General features: G+C 45.7%; 3 protein-coding genes across 6 annotated transcripts in view; 1 reads left to right on the forward strand and 2 right to left on the reverse strand.

Annotated features, from left to right (window-relative positions):
• The window catches only part of GRHL1 (grainyhead like transcription factor 1), a 49,603-nt gene extending 46,732 nt beyond the window's left edge, over nucleotides 1–2,871 (reverse strand). For 2 of the 3 annotated variants that reach the window (XM_081797223.1, XM_081797222.1), the window contains exon 1: nucleotides 2,698–2,871. In XM_081797223.1, coding sequence (XP_081653349.1) covers nucleotides 2,698–2,717 — 20 coding nt within the window. In that variant the 5' untranslated portion in view covers nucleotides 2,718–2,871. The remainder of the gene's footprint in view (nucleotides 1–2,697) is intronic. The other variant, XM_081797221.1, reaches the window with a different exon arrangement.
• LOC115942447 (cystin-1) overlaps nucleotides 1–20,208 on the forward strand; it is a 133,029-nt gene that overhangs the window by 112,438 nt on the left and 383 nt on the right. The window lies entirely within an intron of this gene.
• The window catches only part of TAF1B (TATA-box binding protein associated factor, RNA polymerase I subunit B), a 68,764-nt gene continuing 65,291 nt past the window's right edge, over nucleotides 16,736–20,208 (reverse strand). For both annotated transcript variants that reach the window (XM_081797224.1, XM_081797225.1), the window contains one exon: nucleotides 16,736–20,034. In XM_081797224.1, coding sequence (XP_081653350.1) covers nucleotides 19,833–20,034 — 202 coding nt within the window. In that variant the 3' untranslated portion in view covers nucleotides 16,736–19,832. The remainder of the gene's footprint in view (nucleotides 20,035–20,208) is intronic.

Below are 20,208 nucleotides of genomic sequence, written 5' to 3' on the forward strand. Positions count from 1 at the left end.
CTCTTTCTCCTGTTGATACCATGCCTTAAAAACTTTCCTACCCACAAACCAGGGAGAGAGGAGGAGGGGGAGGAAAGAAAAAGAGCGACTTCGTTTAATCCTTGGGGGTATATGAGAAAGTTAGAATATTCTACTGATTACCAGCAGATTGAGCATGGAATGTGGCCAAAGGGGACTGTAAATCAATAAGGAGGCATAATTTTCTGGCATGGGAGTTAACTGTTTATCTTAGAGATAAACACTTAAGAATCTACAACAATAAATAAAGCCACTGAACAAAAAGAGCTTTTTAAGAAAATAGGTGGGAAATCTGTTTTTAAAAATCTTTACTAGATTTTCACACTGGGCAAGAACGGTTTCATTTTAACATTGTAGTTTGGTGGGAAAAATCCAGAAAATCAACGGAGATCTTAGTAAAGTCTTACAGAAGATTTAATTTTAAAGATTAAAACAAACATTACCGATTCCAAAAACTTGAAATGTCAACAGTCTCAACAACTGGTTGGTTGGTACTATTTAATGAGTCAATAAGGAGAAAAAGTGGAACACGAACTCCAGCAAAATGAAGCATTTTTTTTTTTAAGGAAAAGAAATTGTTAATGTTTAAAACTACTCTGAATTATCAGTATTCTAACAAGCAAATTTAAGGATCAGCTCTCATTGCAACACACAAATGAAATATGTAAATGGCCTAAAGGTGACCTACCTACTCTAAAAGTGAATGTAGAAAGATTGATTATCTTTTCAAGTAATCAACAAAGGTTAGGGTTTTGGCAGTCACCCAGGCCCTTTAAAAACAGATACAGATTTTTAAAAAGGAGAACATCTTTGAAAAGGGGTGGGAACACAGAGCAACAACTTAATTTATCCTCAAAATTAGGTCTTATTTCAAAGTCAATGTTTTAAACGCATGTCTAGGCATAAAATCAAGGCATAAAATCCAAATACTAATTACATTTAGTAGGGAAAGCAGTCTTGAGGGGGTATACTAACACAAAACAAACACAATGAAGCAGTTTATTTAAAAATGAAGGCTGTGTATAAATCTCAAATTCACAATAAATAAACACACAAAAGGGCATTCCCTACACCATTAGGAGCAGAGTATAACAACCACTGAATCAGTGGTATCTTGGGGTGATTTACTGGTGTACTGCTAAGCTATTATTAATAGTGTAATAGCTACTTCCAGAAGATTATGACAGCACTTGGCTCATTCAATTCCCGTAATGCTAGTTTTTCAGCTTCCCTTCTTCTCCCACCCCCATCCCAAATTTGTACAGGCAACAGAAAATATTTTTTGCAAATGGTTCTGTTTGTGATCACCCTGGAGGTGTCTTACATTTCCAAAGTGTGCCTAAGGCCAAAATTTTAGCTTTGGAAATTTGCCTTATCTAAACCATAAGTCAAGAAATAAACAGTAACCAGTTGCCTGTCTTAGTCTACTTCCTCATATGACAGTCAGGCAGTTGCTAGTCCCTAAAAGCCCGTCACTGCCTTTGGTAAGTCTTAAACCCTTCATCAGTGATCTCTCAAAAGGCTTCTGAAACATATTTCAAGTGATATTTTACCTGCACATTGTACAACACAAGATTCATCCATTTAAGATATCCCATACACAATATCTATCCTTCCCAGTCAGAAAAAGATCGCTTAAATAAAATGATCCTTAACAAATAATTATAAAACTGGAGACCTCTGATCTGGATTTACTGATCTGAAGTACACAGATTGGTTTGGTGCGATTTACTTTTTTTCCTAATAAATGTTTTATTTCGCAACAATTTTACACTTACAGAAAAGTTGCAAAGAAAATACGGAAATATCCCTCACCCAGTGTCCCTTAAGGTTAACATCTTACATTACCACCTTGCATTTGTTAAAAATATTTCTTTAATCACAAACTCCAAAAGGAGTATTAGTACAGTGCGTTCTGTTTATCACCCGGATTTCGAAGATTTCATCTTCTTGATATTTTCTGAAGATTTTTTTAATTACAGTAATCTGTAATTACCATCAATGATGCAAGTGGCAAAATAACTCCTACAACAATTTTCTCACTCACACAGCCAGCCGGGCGGGGTGGGGGGGAATGCCAGGACACCAGAGCACTTCAACTTTTCCCTAAATTTCTCCTTTCGGAAGTTCTAGCGGACGGACTGAAGGAGATGGCTGGACGACAAGGGACTGATTAGCAGAGACGTCTACCTTCCCAGCGGGGCAGCGGGGCCCAAAGAGCTCCGCTGGCGCCCCTGAGCAAAAGCGACCCTGGCGGGGGTCTCGCGCGGCGCGGCGCCCCGAATCTCCCTTCCCGCACCCCTGCCAGCAGCAGAGCTGAGACGGGGGCGCGCCCGCGCGCTGGTCCCCCTGACGAGGCCGCTGAGGCGGAGCGGGGAGGGAGCTGAGGGGGGTCTCCCCTCATGAATTGCGTCCCCAAGGCAAGGGTCTCCCCGGGGGCTTCGGTGGAACAAAGGCGCGGGGGAGGGGGTGCCGAGGGCAGAGGCCGCGGCGGGGAAGAAAGTGGACGGCGAGACGAGCCCCCCGCCCTCCCGGCCTCGCCCCGCGCCCCGCGCCCGGCCTCGCACCCCCGCCCGACCGGCCTCGCCTCTCCCGGCCTCGCGGCAGGTGCGGCCGGCCCGGCGCACAGCGGCGGCCTCAAGCCGCACGGGCCGACTCGCGCGCCGGCGCCTCACTCACTTGTCGTACTCCTGTGTCATCGCGTTTGCTCACCGCTGCCGGGCCGCAGAACTGGACTTTCGGGTTGGGACAGTACACCCGATCCCGGGGGGAGGAGGAGGAGGCGGCGGCAGCGGCGGCGGCGGCGGCGGCGGCGGGTCCGGAGCGGCTGCCCCGACGGGTTGGGTTCGCTTTTCTCGCTCTGAGCCGGCTCCGCGCGGGCTGCGCGCTCTGGGCGCCCGGGCTCGACCGCCCATTGGCTGGCGGCGCGCCGGCCCGGGGCGGGGCCTCGGGGGCTGGACGGCCGGCGGCGCCGCCTGATTGGCGGGCGCGCGGGGCGCCGGGGCGGGGGCCGCCGCTCCGCGTGGCCGCGTCCGTGCGGCGCGCCCCGCGCTCTCGGCCGGCCTCCCGCCGGGACTGGCGTGGCGGTGCGGCTCCCCGCGCGCACCTCCCGCCCCGCCGCCGGCCACCGCGCGCCCACCACCCTGGGCCGCGGTCGCAGGCCTCGGCGGCTCACCTGAGGGACGGGCCGTGCCTTGGCGCCGCCTTCTCGGGCCTTGAGGGTCCTTCCTTCCCCGCTCGCCCACCGAAGCCCTCCCTGCTCCAGTGACGGAGCCTCCCCGCCCGCGGTCGGCCGCTCCGCTGCCTCGGGCACCTTCCCTCCCCGGGTCTGTGAAGCTCCCCGCCCTCGTGCCGCCTCTCAGTCCGCGGCCACTTATTTATGAGGCTTCTGGCTTTTACCTGAGAAAGCGCAGATGTCTCCTTCCTCGCCGAGCCCACCGCAGCTGTCCGGCTTTAGAACCTCGTGCGCATCCTTCTTACATTGGCCGCTAAGTGACAGTCACTGGGCAACCGTTGTTTCCCCTCGTGCGGCCGGGGTGGAGACCAGCCGAGTGGTGGCATCAGACTCCAGTCCCAGCCGCCTGGTGCCAAGTGCTTGCCCGTCCTCCTCTTCTGCGCCCCACCTCACTGCAGGCCCCCCGCTGTCTCCCACCTCTAATCCCCGCGCACCCTTTTATCAGGACCCCCGTCGGGGCTTCAACCCCTTCACCCTTCGCTTCCCTCACCCCAGAGCTTCTTCCTCGGGCTCCATCTCTAACCCGCTGCTGAGCCTTCTAGCAGCCCTATTGCAGTCTGTCTGTGCTTACCACCCGGCTGCCATTCATTTCCACCCCTACCTCTGGCCCAAATTGTCCTTCTGAGCTGAAACTCTCTTCGTCTCTGGGGTCTGCTCGCTGGTTCAACAAATATATATTGAGAGAACTCCTATATGCCAGGCATTGTTCTAGATGCTGGAGATAGTGAACAAGTTTCCCTGCCAGCCTTCAGCATCCTAGGGGGTAATAGACAATAAACACAATGAGTAAATTATATGGTGTGTTGGAGAGTGGCAAGTTCTGCAGGAGAAAAAGGAGAGCAGGCAGCTGGAGAGCATGGGGTGGAGACGGGATTGGAAGGCTGGAGGAGGAAAGGCCTTCAAGGAAGTGAGGGAGGGGGGTACAGGCAGAGGCACACCTTTGCATAAGTTGTGAACTGTGAACGTCAGGAGACCCGTATGACCAGAGGGGGACAAAGAGGGAGGATGGGGAGATGTAGGACTTTGTGCCCACTTTGGTTTTTATTGAGTAAGATGGAGAGTTTGGAGTAGAGCAGTGACCTGATCTCACCCCTGTCTTTAAATAATGTGGGTGGTAGGGGCACAAAGATGGGCGCAGTGAGCCCAGACCAAAGATAACAGTAGCGTGGCCTAGGGTGGTAGAGTGAGACATGGTTGGATCTCTTCTGAAGATAGAGCCAGAAGGATTTCCAGGAAATTGGACATAAAGTATGAGAAAAAGAGATTCAAAGACGGCTATTAAAGGTAAAAGCTGGAAGGAATGTTTTGCCATCACTGAGATGGGGAAGACAGCAGGCATAAGTCTGGGGGAGGTCAGGAGTCCCATTTTGCAAGTAAATTCACGATTTTTATTAGAGATCCAAATAGATATTATCAGTAGGTTGGATGTGAGTGTAGAGTCCAGGGATGAAGGGGCTGAATGGACATCGGGGAGTCATCAGCACAAAGATGGTCTTGAAGGCCTGAGGATAAGCTCAATCTCCACCGCGGTGAGGGAGGAGAAAATGGGACCAACACAGGATCCTGGAGCCCCCAACACAGGAAGGCTGGGAAGAAGGGGATCCAGCAGAGGAGGCAGAAGAGGGGAGACCACTGAGGTCGGAGGAGAACGGACGCATGGGAGCTGAGTAGAGAAAGTGAGACAGGAGGAAGGCATGGTCAGCTGGGGCACATGCTGCCTGGAGGTCAAGTAAGATGAGGATTTAGCAGCATGGAGGCCCCCGGGGGCTTCATTCAGCACCCGCTGTCCCTCAGCATCCTTGCCAGTTTCCTGCTCCCTGTTCTCCAGGCCCCTTGGGCCCTGAATCAGCATCAACAGACACTTCTCACTGTCCCCTCTGCCATTTCCCATTTCCATCCCCTAATCCTGGGTACAACACTGGAGCATGGAGCCTGTCCTCTTTTTCTTATTTACTAGTTTCCTGTTTAAATAAATTGTATTGTTTTAAATGAGATAATTTAAGGAAAATTTTAATAAGAGTATAGGTGGAAATCATCAGTGTTGCACTGCTTGAAGCGACTCACAGTGGGACCCTGTCTCTACCTCGACTTTTCTTTCTCTTCTTCCTCTACTGCATCTCCAGCTGTGGCCAGGCTGAGCTTTATAAAGCACACATTTGAGATCATTTCACTCTAGTACACTCAAGATAAAGTTCAAACTCCTTAGCCGGGTGTGTAGATGAATAGCTCAACCTGCCATTTCGCTATTCTCCTTCCCTTGTTGATCAGTACTGAGAACCACCCTTGCCCCCAATTCCCTGCCCCTCCACTTCCCACTTGGCCCACTTCGCTCAACCTTCCAGACTCAGCCAGGACTCCCCATTGCCCCAGCGGGACCTCCCTGACCTCCTAGGCTGGATCAAGTGTCCTGTGCACACTCACTGTCCCCCATGCATCACCCCATTACATTTACCAGATTCTGTTTGTAATATGCGATTTTCTGTTTGTGTCCAGCTCTACCATGGTGGGCGCTCTTCATGAGAGGGCGGGGATTGTACTGCTTCCATTTGAATGTCCCCGGCCTCATGCGATACACGTAGAAAACATCCAGTAAGTGTTCATTGAATGGGTCCGATCCTCTGCAGGCATTGGTCCTGCCTCTCTTCCCTTCTGGACCATGTCTGCGGATTGATCTAAACGGCCTTCCTGTTACAAAGACTAACGGCCTCATGCTTCAGTCCCACTGCCTGATACATGGTAGGCACAAAATAAATACGGGATGAATGAATAAATGTCAAATCACAAAACCAAAAACAAGAACGGTAAGGGCCCGAGGTTGTTAGACCTTAGATGTATTAATAAAAAACACTGGGTCTATTTTGCAAATGTTCATACAGGCTTATTGAGCTTGTCTCTAAGAGTTCTCTAAAACAGAAGTTAAAATCCAGATCTATGAGCCATCCATCTATCTGTTGGAAATACCTTTATTTTTGTTACTATTTTTTTAAGTTATAAAAATCATACATTGTCATAGTTTTTTTAAAAAAGCAAAAAAGAAAGAAAGGGAGAAGTAAAGGAACAAAAAAAAAAAAAAAAGGAAAAAAGGAAATTTAAGTAACCCAGAGTGTTTAGAGCACAGAGTCCCTCCCTCCTCCATCCTGTCCCTCTCCCCGGAGATATCACTGTGAACAGTTTTAATGTCTCTTCCTAGATAATGCCTATGTATCTGTAAGCATACATATGTCTTATTTTCTTACACAAATGGGATTCACACTGTGCACAACCCTCCTCAGCTTGCTTGCTTCCATCTCTTATGTCTTAAACATTTTCCATGTGAGTGTATACATATCTACTGCCTTTTTTTTTTTTTAAAATGGCTACATATTATTTCTTTGTATTGATGTGTGACAATGAGACCCTATGGGTGAACAATTAGGGTTTTTCTCCCCAGTTTTTCACATTTATAAACGTTCTGCAATAAACAGCCCTCTAACTATATATACTTTGCACACTTGACTGGGTATGGCTATTGGGTAAATCCTAGAATTGGAGCTTCCATGAAAAAGGCATGCAAAGTTGCAACTTTTATAGATCTTACCAAATTGTTTTCCAAAAGGTTGCCCCATTTGGGTTTCAACCAACAGGATATTGGACAGCCTGAAGTGCCACACCCTCACCAACCACGGGCATTATCAAACTTTGTTTTGCCAGTCAGTTAGATGAAAAATACTATCTCATTGTTTTGATTCGCATTTTTTGAAAATTATGAGTGAAGCTTAGCATCTTTGTATTTGTTTGGCAATAATTCTTTTTAGCTCATGGATGGGTGTGTGTGTGTGTGTGTTTAAGAGAAGGAGGATCTTTGAGGTACCTTCTCAAGTCATGGGCTTCCAAGTAGGGAATGTGGAAGTTAAGAGGCAGGCTGAATAGATCGAGTGGGTTCTAGCCCAGGTTCTTCTGCTTTCTTGGCCTCAGAAAAAGGAAGAGGTTGGACTGGCCATCTGGTCCCTTCCAGCTCCAACGTCTCATGACTCAAAAGGATGGTTGCTAGGAGTAGTTCTGATCTTAGCTATCCACCGTTTATAAAACTGAAGTTCAACCTCCTTGGTCTGGCATTTAAGTTCCTTCTCTATCTGGCCACTACATACATTTCCGAGTTTATGTCCCAGTGAAAAGCCCCCAATGCTCTGGACCCCCTCACAGTGTTACCTGAATATGTCCTACAATTTTCGGCCCCTGGTTGCCTCTGCTATTCCTTTCCTTCTCTCCACCTCACCGCCCCCATCCCACCTCTGCCTTCTGGGGCACCTGCAATGCCAACTCCTCCAGGCATCCCTCCCATCCCATCTGAACGACTCCCACAGTACCTCAGCTATCCCGTTATTAAACTGTTCTTCACAAGCTGCTCTGCCTTTCAGTTCATTCAGCTCTGCATGAGTTCGAGAGAATGACTTCAAGGCCATCAGATCTGGATTCAAATCTCAGATCTGCCTCATATTTTTACCCAAGCAGTCTACCTCACGGCCAGTCCTCAGCTTTCCTTGCCGTAAAATGAGGGAAACAATATCAAGTTTTGTGGAGTTAAATAAGATCATGTGGTTAAAGAAGCTCCCACAATCCCCTGCACAAAGACACTTGATGGTTGGCCTCCATCTTCTTTAGAGATTAGGTGATTGGGAAGCTAGTCTGGTTCCTCCCCGTGCCTGTTTGTTGGCCACGCCACCTCACCATCAGCTGACCAGCCATTTGCAGGGCTCATCACATGCAGGGACCTCACTCTGATGAAACAGCCCGTATCGGAGAGACATTTCAAGTAGCTGCAATGGTAGGGCCTCCGTGCCTGCCATCCGAGAGTCGGTCCCGCCCAGCGTACCAGAGCCATCCTGTCTCTCACGGTTGTGACATGAAAGCCTTCCGCTCTGGAGATACGGGGTGTGGAAGGGAGAGTGTGGAATCCCCACCCTCGCCTCCCAGCTCTGTGACTTAGGAAAATTACTTAACCCTGAGCCTCAGTTTCCACAACTGGGGGTTATGAGGTACTAATTCCTATCACCAAAGGAATTATCTGTTTTGTTTTGTGAAAAGTGTCTTGAACTATGCCAGACCTATTGGAATTCAATAAATATGAAGCGTTCCACCTTCCCATTTTTCCTTACTGTATTTATTATAAGCTGCTTAAGGGACAGAAACTATATCTCATATTAAAAAAAAAAACCCTCATCATCTAGCATAGCAATAAGCTAATTCTAGAGTATCGATAGTTGTTATTCAGGACTGTGATGACATTAGCCTTCTTTGGGCAGTATTCATTGATCAGAGATCACATACCTCAGCAACTTTGACTCTTAAAACAAGCCTCTGAGGTAGACAGGACTATGTCCCACCTTGCAGATAAAGAACTGAGGTCCAGAGAGATCAAATGATGTATTCAGAGTCTCATAGTCAGTGAATTCAGGACTTGAATCCAGACCCTTATTTCCAAATCCCACACTTGCCCTTCTAGGTGGTGGTACCACCAGTATGAGAGTATTTCTGCCTGACATTCTGGGTTTAGCCTGTCGCCCCATTATAAAGCAGCCTGGACAGTTTAAATGCGGCAGAGCCATGGCGGGGGCTTCTAGTGACAACACCTGGTGTAGGGGATGGCGTTTGAGTATTCTCTAAATTGATTCTCCAGCTTAGAGAACATGGCGACTCCCTGAACTCTCTCTCCATTTTGTGGTATCGACAGTCTATCTTCCGATGTCCTTGTTCACGGAGGCTTCATCCCTTCCCTACCATGTCTGCCTGTCACGCCAGGATGACTGCAGTCTCAGGTGAGTCTTGTTAAATACCTGGGACTTGATCCAGACTCTCTCCCCATTTCTGAATGGAGGCAGAAGAAGCTATGTCAAGTTGGGTGTCACCCTCTTGCTGGCAACTGGAACCCAGATATCTCACATTCTTTTCTTGTGGCTTCACACAGATCGATCATTCCAGCGAAGGCTCAACAGTTGCAACACGGCTGCCAGAAAGCCCTTTGCTTAGACACGCTGGCCTTGCCCTTCAGTAAACCTCTCTTGTCCGTGACTAATACTGAATGGGGAGGAGCCATCATGCTTTGCAGCCATCTCAAGAAAGTGCTCCAGGCTCTGGAGTGGGAGGCCTTGGCTCTGCTTGCTGGTTCACACTGGCATATTTCACTCTTTGAAGAAAAGGTTACTAGTGGGGAAACATCTTCATTATAAAATGGATATTTAAAATTGTAGCATCTCACCACATTTTAATACGAGAGATTATCCTGCCTTTATAGGAAGGAAACAAGGGATTAAGTTGCTTGCCCAAAGTTGACATTTTATTAACTCAATTTTTCTAGTAATTCTTCCCCAGCTGAGTTTCTTTTTACTTGAAATTCGAGTATTTTGTGACTCACCTTTGGTTATCTTTCCTAAACATTGCAAAACTGTCAATTCCAATATCTGGAATTTTGAGTTACTCCTGTTGGTGATAGTTAGAAAAAGGAAGAACTAGGGGTTGAAAAAAGGAACAGGAAAAAAAAAATCAGGAGAATTTCACCATAAGCATCAAGAGAGAGAAATGACGTGGAAGCAGGATTCGGAGTTGCGGGATTGCTTCTCATGAAGGGACAGGGCTGCTGTGGGCGAGGTCTGAAACCACCTCGAGCACCACGCTGTTTCTATCACTTTGGAACTGAGAGGCAGTGGGGCAATATTCCTCAGGAATCTGCCATCCTCTTAGTCAAAGCTCCTCAGGGCATCACAAAACTCCAGGTGACTCTACTCTGGGGCCATCGTGGGGATCAGCAGATGGGGACACGAACTCTGAGACAGGAAATCAGAGGGCTTTTAACATGGAGACAGAGCAGGCAAAGCAAAAAGAGTGCTTCTTGGAACGCACATGATCCTTAACAAAGCAAAACAACGTACTGCCGTCGCATTGAGAATGCACAGAAGAGAGACCCTATGAAGTTTCGGGTGGGTGGCAAGTAGAAGTTAATTGTATGGGGCGCCTGGGTGGCTCAGATGGCAAAATGTCTGCCTTCGGCTGAGGTCATAATCCCAGGGTCCTGGGATGGAGCCCCATGCCCGCTTCTCCCTCTCCCTCACTGCTCCCCCTGCTTGTGCTCTCTCTCTCTCTGATAACAAACAAATAAATAAATAAGTAAATAAATAAAATCTTACAAAAAAAAAGATTCTCTGCCCTCTCCTTCCTCTCTAAATAAATAAATGCTTGCATTAAAAAAAGAAATTAATTGTATGAAGTTCATTATTATAAATTAGGTGTGTGCAATCTCCTAAATGAGCTTCTTCTTTGACATGTTACCTATATTTTTTTAACCTTTGTGAACTCTACTTTTCATATAAGATCTCAGGCTTCTTACCCTCCAAATCTCCTACCCAGCCCACGGGAGCGTGTATCCACGACTAACTCATGGTCTGACACACAAGTTGCTTGATCTGGAGACCTGGGCACATTCGCACAAATGTTGCAAATGCCCTAATGGGGATGTGTGTCGAATGCTTAGGGAATGATGGATTCTGGCTGGGGGAGCTGAGGAGGGGAAATGGAGGACATGACAATTGAGCAGGGTCTTTAAGGAAGAATAAGGGGTCTCCTGAGATGAAGGAGGACATTTCTGATAAGGAATACAGCATGGGCAAAGGCCCTGAGGTGGGAGATGTCATGGTTGTTCAGGATCCCCTTGTCTGCGATGGAGGAAGCGGGGCAGGTGAGGGAGGTGCTGTGTAGGACCCACACTCAGCAAGAAGCCATCGAAGGGTGCTGAGCCTCAGAGTGTCATTAGATCTATTTTGGGGACATAACTGGCAGGGGCAGGACAGGGACAGATGCTTGGAAATGAGAGTGGTTTTGCACACACCAGGAAGGAGATGATGAGGCCTGAGCTGGGCAGTGACTATGTTGTCAGAGGATTGGAGACTGGCCAGAGAGGTCGTTGGTGGTGGAACCGTCAGGGCTGAGTGACACAGATGTTGGATGACAGACTGGGAGGGGTTGGCGATTTATAGCGTAGGTGATTAGGTGAATGGTGCCGTAATTGAGGGCCAGGGAGCATGAAGGACGAACAGGTTCAGGGCGGAGGTTTGGAGGAGGGGGTGGTGAGGAAACACGTCAGTCATAAACGCTAATGTTTTCTTCTTCGTGGTAGCATTTGGGCTCCTTTTTTTTTTTTTAAAGATTTTATTTATTTATTCATGAGAGACAGAGAGAGAGAGAGACAGAGAGAGAGAAGCAGGCTCCCAAGGAGCAGGGAGCCCGATGTGGGACTCGATCCCAGGATCCTGGGATCATGACCCGAGCCGAAGGCAGACGCTTAACCATCTGAGCCGCCCAGGTGCCCTGGGCTCCTTTGATTCCAAACTGACATCACCAGGGCTGGGAGCTTGGAGAGGCAGGGCTGTAAGCCGAAGCTCACAGATTCTGGAGCTAGTTTGCCTGGGATCAGGACTTCTCAGTGTCTTTGTCAAATAACGTAGTGCATCATGGGATCAGTCAGGGGAGGAGAGGGGAGGGATATGTAAGTGCTGAGACCAGTGCCTGCCATATTCCCAGCACTGCGGGGACATGTGATCTCTGTGGTATCGCCTCAGGTGTACCTCGAACAAAAGTGAGGCCGTGTTCCCCCTTCTGTTTTAAAAATACTTCCATCTGAGGGGCGCCTGGGTGGCTCAGTTGGTTAAGCGACTGCCTTCGGCTCAGGTCATGATCCCGGGGTCCTGGGATCGAGCCCCACATCGGGCTCCCTGCTCAGCAGGGAGTCTGCTTCTCCCTCTGACCCTCCTCCATCTCATGCTCTCTGTCTCTCATTCTCTCTCTCGCAAATAAATAAAATCTTAAAAAAAAAAAATACTTCCATTTGATTCAAATCCAACATTTGGAAGGCAGACAGCCGGGTTCATTCGTCAAGCAGTGATCCCTGCAGTGCATAGCCGATAAGAAAGTAGGAAGGTTTTCATAATCTTTCCCTTTTTATCCTCATTCCTTCCATCGGAGCCCTTTCTTGAGCATCTGTGGGATGTGGGGTTCTATACGCAGAGCATGAGAAATGGCCCCCGGTCTCAAAGGCTTCCCGCCTGGCTGGGACAACAGGACGCGCGCAGAAGTAGGCTTCCCTAAATGCCAAACATAGGATGGGGATGCGTTGTAAGTGCTGAGGAACAGAAAGAGCTCTCCCTGATGCTGCGGAAGGACTCGGTGCCCTTTCAGACAGAGGGAGGATGAGATCATTCAAGGAACATAGTGAGTTGGGGACCGGGAGGCAGAACAGAGAGCAGAATTAGGGTGCATGGGGATGGGGGTGGCCAGGTGACAAAATGCAGACTCTCAGGCCACCCCACCCACCTGGAGCCCCAGCCGTGCTGAGGAGGAGGCTGGCAGGGGAGTCAGGAACGGTCTTAACAAGCACCACCTTGATGAAACACAGATCCCTGGGCTGTACTTGGAGAAATTCAGTGGATAGACCGGGAGAAGTGGAGAGGGGTCGACATGTGCAAATTGTGTTTTGGCAGAATGGCCAAGCGGGGAGTGGGAGGAGAGGGCCCAAGCAGGGTGACAAGGGACCCCAGGCAGAGGAGACCTTCCCAGGGAGACTTACTCTGGTGTGAATATCTAAGGAGAGAAAGGTAAAAATAAGTAAACATGTTTATAATATTTTCTTACCCCCCAACGTGGTAAGGAACACTTCTTTCCTAATTTTAACGTTCGAGCTAAAATCAGAGACCACCTCTTTCATTTTAGGTAATGTTTAACTTAATCACTTAATCTGAATTAATGCAGACAACAATGGTGACAAAAGGTAATTACATTTAAGTGGAATTCAAGCTTAAAAATTCTTTTGGAAATATCTGTGAGTCACCTGGTTCAACGTAAATATCCATAAAACATGTACTAATTGTTCCAGAGGAAATAATTGTTGCAGAAGGGCAAAAGGCCAAGTGAGCTGAAATACCAGGTTCTTAATTTATAAAGTCAATAAAAGCACTCTTTTGTAAGTTCTTCTCAAGTCGTAGCCTATTATCAGGTAAGTCTGGCACTAAAATCACTTTATGCTTAAATACTTCATGAGGGCACAAAACAAGGGAACACACACTAAGAGCTTCTTGAAAACATTTTGTGAGAGACTTAATACTATGTGAATTTACTTAGCTTTTGAGTATAGAGAGGTATTTAAAGTGGAAAAAAAAAAGTCACTGGCTCTATGCCCAACATGAAAATACATACTTTTAACTATCTGCAATATATAATGATTCATAGAACTTTGGAAATTCTACTCAAAGTTTTCCTTAAGACTTGGAAATAATGCTCCTTCTCTCCTAAGCAATAACGCTTTCTGTATAAATACAGGGTTGGATTAATACTGCTTTTTTTTTTTTTTCCTCCGCTTTGTGCCAATGGAAGGAAAAAACAAAAACAAAAACAAAGAGAGAACAAAGAACTACAGAAACCCAATGGGTAAAGATGCAGGCTCTGCCCCAGCCCTGGGCTCTCCTCTCCTCCTTCCTTTGGGCTATAGAAGGTTCCACTTCTGTGTGGCAAAGACAAGCCTTTTGTGGCCCCAGAGAAATACTACCCTTCGGCGAGGTAAGGCACACAGCAGCTCCTCACCCTGTTAACCAGCATTGCATTCCCATAACGATGTCCATTTACCCAGTACAAGAGGAGCCAAATTTGGCAGGTGGAAGGCCCTCCTTTTCAAGTCTAATCCAGAATCTCAAACTGCCTGAAGAAATCCACATTTTTTGAAGGATTAAAAAAACCAAATCCCCTCCCCCCAAAACCCAACACCTATGTTCAAAATTTATGAGATATCCTTGTAGATTAACAAAATATTTAGGCCAGTGTTCTGTATTCTTATGGGAAAAGATTCTCATCATAACTCACTGGCTTAATTTTTTAATTTTAAAAATTTAGGAGTTTTTTTTATGTTAATCTACTATGATCAAACTTTTTTAATTGCCACAGATGTAGATGGATAGATTTATCTAGATATAGTAAATGAGAAAACATGCAAAAGGTTCGGTAGGTAGGTAGGTAGGTGTGGAATAAGGGTACTTCACAGCTGTGTTTTCCATGAGGTTCTGATGATCCAAATTTGATACTCAGATAACTGAGAACATGACATTCTCTCCACTTTAGCACATATATGCTGTATTGGCATGGCTTTGAGCTTAGACTGATCACTGACAGACACAATGTAAAGACTCTTTTTCTAGAAGTACCTATTGCATTCTACTCATACCCCCTCCCCCCCGGAAGTATCTGCTTTCACACGATTACACTAGTTACGGGAGCTGAGACCATGTGAAATATTACTTGGTTTTATTTCCCTTTGGGGTGGTCACATAATTTGTAAAATTATATTTCACTGCAGTGGTAAGGAATTTTAATTAAAAAAAAAACATAAAGTAAGTTTTGCTCATAAAAAAGATTCCACCCAAATCAACAAATATCACAAGTCACTCTAGTGGCAAAATAATTTATTGCTTCCCCTGAAAGGAGATTAAAAATTTGCTTCCTGCTCTGGGCGGGGGCAGCCTGGGAACGGGGGCACACCTCCCTGGGAGCCCAGCTCCGCCATGCTGCCCCCACCAGCTGTGCTCTCTTCCTCCTCTGTGCTCCTGGGGCGCTCCATCCGTCATGGCACTCAGCCTACTTCTGCCTTATTTCATCATTGCACACCTTTCTAGTTTAGAAATAGCTGAGGCAAGTATTCAGGCAGAGATAGGACTTGAGGAGCCCACCTACAGGGTGCCCTGTGCTGATATAGGGGTCCTGCAGCAAAGGAGAAACGGCCCCCTATACTAAGGCATCCCTGAGAGTGGAGGTGATCCAGAAGCACCTTCATTCTCGCAGAGCATGGGGGGCGCCGGTGGAGCTGAGCACCAGCATTCCTTGTGGACAACCTGAGCCAGTGGGAGCTGAGCGGGGCGATCAGCACCCACAACCATCTGCGTCAGAGCCTGGCAAGGACCTAGAGGACACAGATAGGGTCGGGGCTCTTCCTCCACCTCACCCTTGAACCCAGAGGCCATCTAGGGAAGGAGATGGATGGGAGGAACAGCCTTAATAGGGATTTCAAATTTCACTTTGCTAAATATTTATTCCAAAGTGGCTTTTTAACCCTGAAGAGATGAAGATATCTTTAATTGGTAAGATTAAAGGTTCAAAGCAGTATTTTGGCTGCCCTCTTGGCTGCCCTCCACCCCTACTCAACAGGGTGGAGGCTAGGGAAAATTTATGGATAATAAAATCAAGTGGCATTAATTTTGTATATTGAATGTGGTGAAATAGATTTTGACTCTGCTGGGGCACTTGGCTGGCTCAGTCGGTGGAGCATGTGACTCTTGATCTTGGGGTTGTGAGTTTGAGTCCCACGTTGGGTGTAGAGATTACTTAAAAATAAAAATCTTTAAAAAAAATTTTTTTAAAGATTTTATTTATTTATTTATTTATTTATTTATTTATTTATTTGAGAGAGAGAGAAATAGCATGAGAGGGGAAAGGGTCAGAGGGAGAAGCAGGCTCCCCGCTGAGCCAGGAGCCCGATGTGGCACTCGGTCCCAGGACTCTGGGATCATGACCTGAGCCAAAAGCAGTAGCTTAACCAACTGAGCCACCCAGGTGCCCTAAAAAAATTTTTTTTGACTCTTCTAATATTGTAAGCTCCTTGGGAGCAAAGGCTGATTAAGTCTCGGGAGAGATAGTGTGGTGCAGCAGTTTATTCCAGACTAGCTGTGTGACTTTGGGCAAGTTATTCAACTCCCCCTGTGTCTCAGGTTCCATCTGTAAAATGGAATAATAGTACCTACATCATGTGGTTATTGTGAGGATAAATTAATAACTCATTTATTAATTTAACTCCATTGTTAATATACATGAATAAAATATATGAAGCACTGAGAAAAATGTCTGGCACATAATAGACATTATGCAAGCATTTATTAGGGCATTCCATAAGACTAGAACAAATCCGGATGCTAATAGTTAGAAAGTTTCTAACAGAATGCCCTGGCGGCAGATGATCAATAGATGTTAGGAATTGTTTTACCCATAATACCATAGCATCATATTTTGCACATATGAGATGTTGAGACTTTGAACTAGAGAGGAAAGACCCCATGTGCAGACATTGCTTATTGCCTATCAACAGACAGTCCCCCCGCCTTTCCCTAATAGTACCCCAATTTTGCTCAAATATTAGAGAAAGACCCTTAGTCCTAGGGAAGGTAGGAATGCATCATGAAAATCTAAAGCAGTCATGGTAATCCTATTCCCCTTTATGGTTCCCCTGGTGCAGTTCTGGCCGATGGAATGTAAAGGAAACTCTACCAGGGGGCTTCTAGAAAGGGTTTTCTCACCAAAGACACTCTTGAGAAAGTGTTTAGTCACAGTTCCTTCCTTCTACCAGGATTTGCTTGTGTGGAATCGTAGCATCCATTCTGGGACATGAGGTAGCAAGCTGAAGAACAAGAGGCCAACATGGTATTAATTGGATTATCTTTACTGAAATGTCCACAAATCTTCCTTGTGGTAATGGAGTAAAAGAAAGATACAGAACAACATTTCTTATGAACATGGATGCAAAAATTCTTAATATTTCAGCAAATCACATTCAACAATATGTGAAAAGGATGATAGATCATGACCAAGTGGGGTTTATCCTAGGAATGCAAGGCCAGTTTAACATTTGAAACTCAATTGAATTTCCTATTAACCATAGTATGAAAGCCATATTAACTGGCTAAAAAAGAAAAAACATTCCATCATCTCATAGATGCAAGAAAAGCATCTGAAAAAACAAAAGAACAAAAACAAAAACAAACCAACATTAATTCCTGATTGAAAAAAACCCTCTGCAATCCAGGAGTAGAAGGGCATGTGCTGCTGAAGCACAAACCGCAACCATGGAGACCTCTCTTCTATCTGTACAAACTCTCTAGGAGATCCCATCTGGCCTCACGGTTTTTAAATAGTACTTATATTCTGATGTTTCCTACATTTACCTTACCCCAGACCCCTGCCCCTCCAACTTCAGACTTCAACGTCTCTCCAATGTCTAACAGGCATCTCAAACTCAATATGCCCCAAATAACACTGATTTCCCAATACCACTCTTTTGAGTTCCCCTGTGGTGTACAGCCTAAAATTAAGGCCTGATTATCTTGTGCTGCTTTGACATCTGGTGAAACGGGGAGGGCCCCAAAGTGGCCTAACTTTGACTTCCCCTCCCCACTCTGCTCGGATGGATAGGGTCCCCTAACCTTATTAAGAGGACCAGAGGAGTTCCTGTCTGCCCATGGGATTATTCAAATAAGCCAATCACACCCTCGTGCAGGAACCAGGGGCTGCTCCATCCCTCTGATACAAAGCCTGCCTCCCTGTCCCTGGTTGTTCTCGGTTCCCGAATGTGACCCTATTGGCCCTGCATAGAGTGCTGCATCCTCTCCCAGGTGGTAAGTATATGTGATTAATTAGCTGCTGTCAATCTCATCTATTCAATCTTGGGTACCCTGTGTTTGGCTATTCCCACAGCCCTACAACCAACCCAGTTAACTTCCCTCACAAACAGGGTGAATAGGGGGAAATTAAAGCAGCCCCATCTTAATAAATGGTACAGGGGAAAAAAAATCGGGGCATTTTGATTTCTCACACCTACAACCAACCCATCACCAAATCCTTATTATTTCATACGTAAACTATATCTGGGATCTAATCCCTTCCTACCACTTCCACTATAATCTCTGTAGTCCAAACCACCACCTCTTGACCAAACCAGAAGAGTAGTCTCTGTTGTGGCCTCTACCTCTGCCCATTTCCCCCGGCAATCTATTCACCACAGAGCAACGTAGTCCTTTTATGACATAGGTCTGATTGCACCATTTTTTTTTTAAAGATTTTATTTATTTATTTGAGAGGGAGAATGAGATAGAGAGAGAGAGCATGAAGGGGGGAGGGTCAGAGGGAGAAGCAGACTCCCCGCTGAGCAGGGAGACCGACGCGGGACTCGATCCCGGGACTCCAGGATCATGACCTGAGCCGAAGGCAGTCGCTTAACCAACTGAGCCACCCAGGCGCCCGCACCATTTTTTTTTTTAATATTTTATTTATTTATTTGTCAGAGAGAGAGAGAGAGAGAGAACACAGCAGAGGGAGTGGGAGAAGCAGGCTCTCTGCTGAGCAGGGAGCCCGATGTGGGGCTCGATCCCAGCACCCTGGGATCATGACCTGAGCTGAAGGCAGATGCTTAACCGACTGAGCCACCCAGGTGCCCCAGATCACACCATTCTTTTGCTCAAAATTTTCTAATTGCTTCCCATGACACCCTTGGGACAAAAGCCAAAGTTCTTACCATGGCCCCAAATGCAAATTCTTCCATTTCCTGTGTTACTACTCTCCCCTACAACCCTAACACTCCAGGTGCCCTGAACAACTTGCTATTCCTTGACTCCATCAAGCATACTCTTGCCTCAGAGCCTTTGCCTGTTTCCTCTGCTTGGAATAACCTTCCCCTGGAAAGCAACATGGCTTGCTCCATACCGGTTGATCTCTGCTCAAGGTCACCTCCCAGGGGCCTTCCTCAATCACTTTTTATAAAAAGGCCCACCTTATCACCCTTACCTTGCTTTTTCTTCATTGCACCTCATCAGCCCCACTATTGTATATTTGTTGACTATCTGCCCCCACCCTATTAGAACAGAAGATCCTTAAAGGCAGGGACCTTGTTTACTGCTGTATCTCCAGTGCCTAGAATATGTCTGGAACACAGTTGTTCTGTGTTTGTTGCATGAATAAACTGAACAAGAATGCCTGATTTTCCAGTATCCTCACCAGATATTATAAACCTTTATATATCTTCGGTAACCTATTTTAATTTATATCATTTTTTTGGGGTTGGCCTTTGTATTTCTTTTTTCCAGAAAGCTATCTTCTCATATTCCTTGCTCAGCCTGTCTTTTTCCTATTGCTTTGCAAGAGCTATTGATACATTAAAGAAATTATTCCTTTGTCTGTCATATGCTACAAATATATTTTCCTACTTGCTATTTGCCTGTGACTTTGCAGTCACATTACCAATTTTTCCCTTTTGGCTTCTGGTTTTGGGGAATGTTTGGAAAGTCGTTCCCTGTTCCAAGATCATCAAAGCAGCCATACTTGTTTTCTTCTAGTACTGTAATATATGTATATGTAAAAGATTATGCTGTTTAGATCTTTGATCCATCTGGGATTTCCTTTGGGGCATAAAGAATAAGGAAGTGATCTAGTTTAAAAGCAAATTTAGCCTAAAAAAAAAAAAGGCAAATTTAGCTTTAAAATACAATGAATACAAATTTCTGGATACCATTTATAAAACTTACGGTTTAATCTTCTCAAAGAATATTCATAATTTAAAAAATAAATTCAAACACAATTCACTTATTTTCCAATACACATTTTTATAAGCACATTTGATACATATATATGTATCTATGTATGTGTGGATATATAATCAAATTCTATTTCCCATAATTCTCTGGAATATTATAATTTGACATTATTATCACTATTAAAATATTTTCCCAAGGAAGTTTCTATTTCATTTTTCTCAGTATTTTCTCCCTTTCCTGGATCTTGATTTCTTTTTCGTTTTACTATATTTTGTTTTAAAAAGTCTCTTTTCAATTAAGCTCACTTCTTCATGGAGGGAAGAGGTCTTTATTCTCAGCAGGAAGGAGAAGAGATTTATTATGAACTGATAACTCAGCGAAAAATTAGATTCTTCATAGGTTGTCACATGTTTACAATAGCTAGAAAGGGAAGAAAAAGGAAGAAGTTATCTTAAAATGACAATTTAAAATGTATGCATCTATCCCTGAAACATCCCCCAAACTAGCAAATAAATATGGTTAGGCTTAAAACAGTACTCAGAGTTGGAAGGAAACTTGGAACAATTTGGCAAAACAACTTATTTTTACAGAAGA

This window comes from Leptonychotes weddellii, chromosome 10, assembly GCF_054177405.1.
Source record: "Leptonychotes weddellii isolate Sample4059 chromosome 10, ASM5417740v2, whole genome shotgun sequence".
In the NCBI taxonomy this organism is placed as follows: Eukaryota; Metazoa; Chordata; class Mammalia; order Carnivora; family Phocidae; genus Leptonychotes; species Leptonychotes weddellii.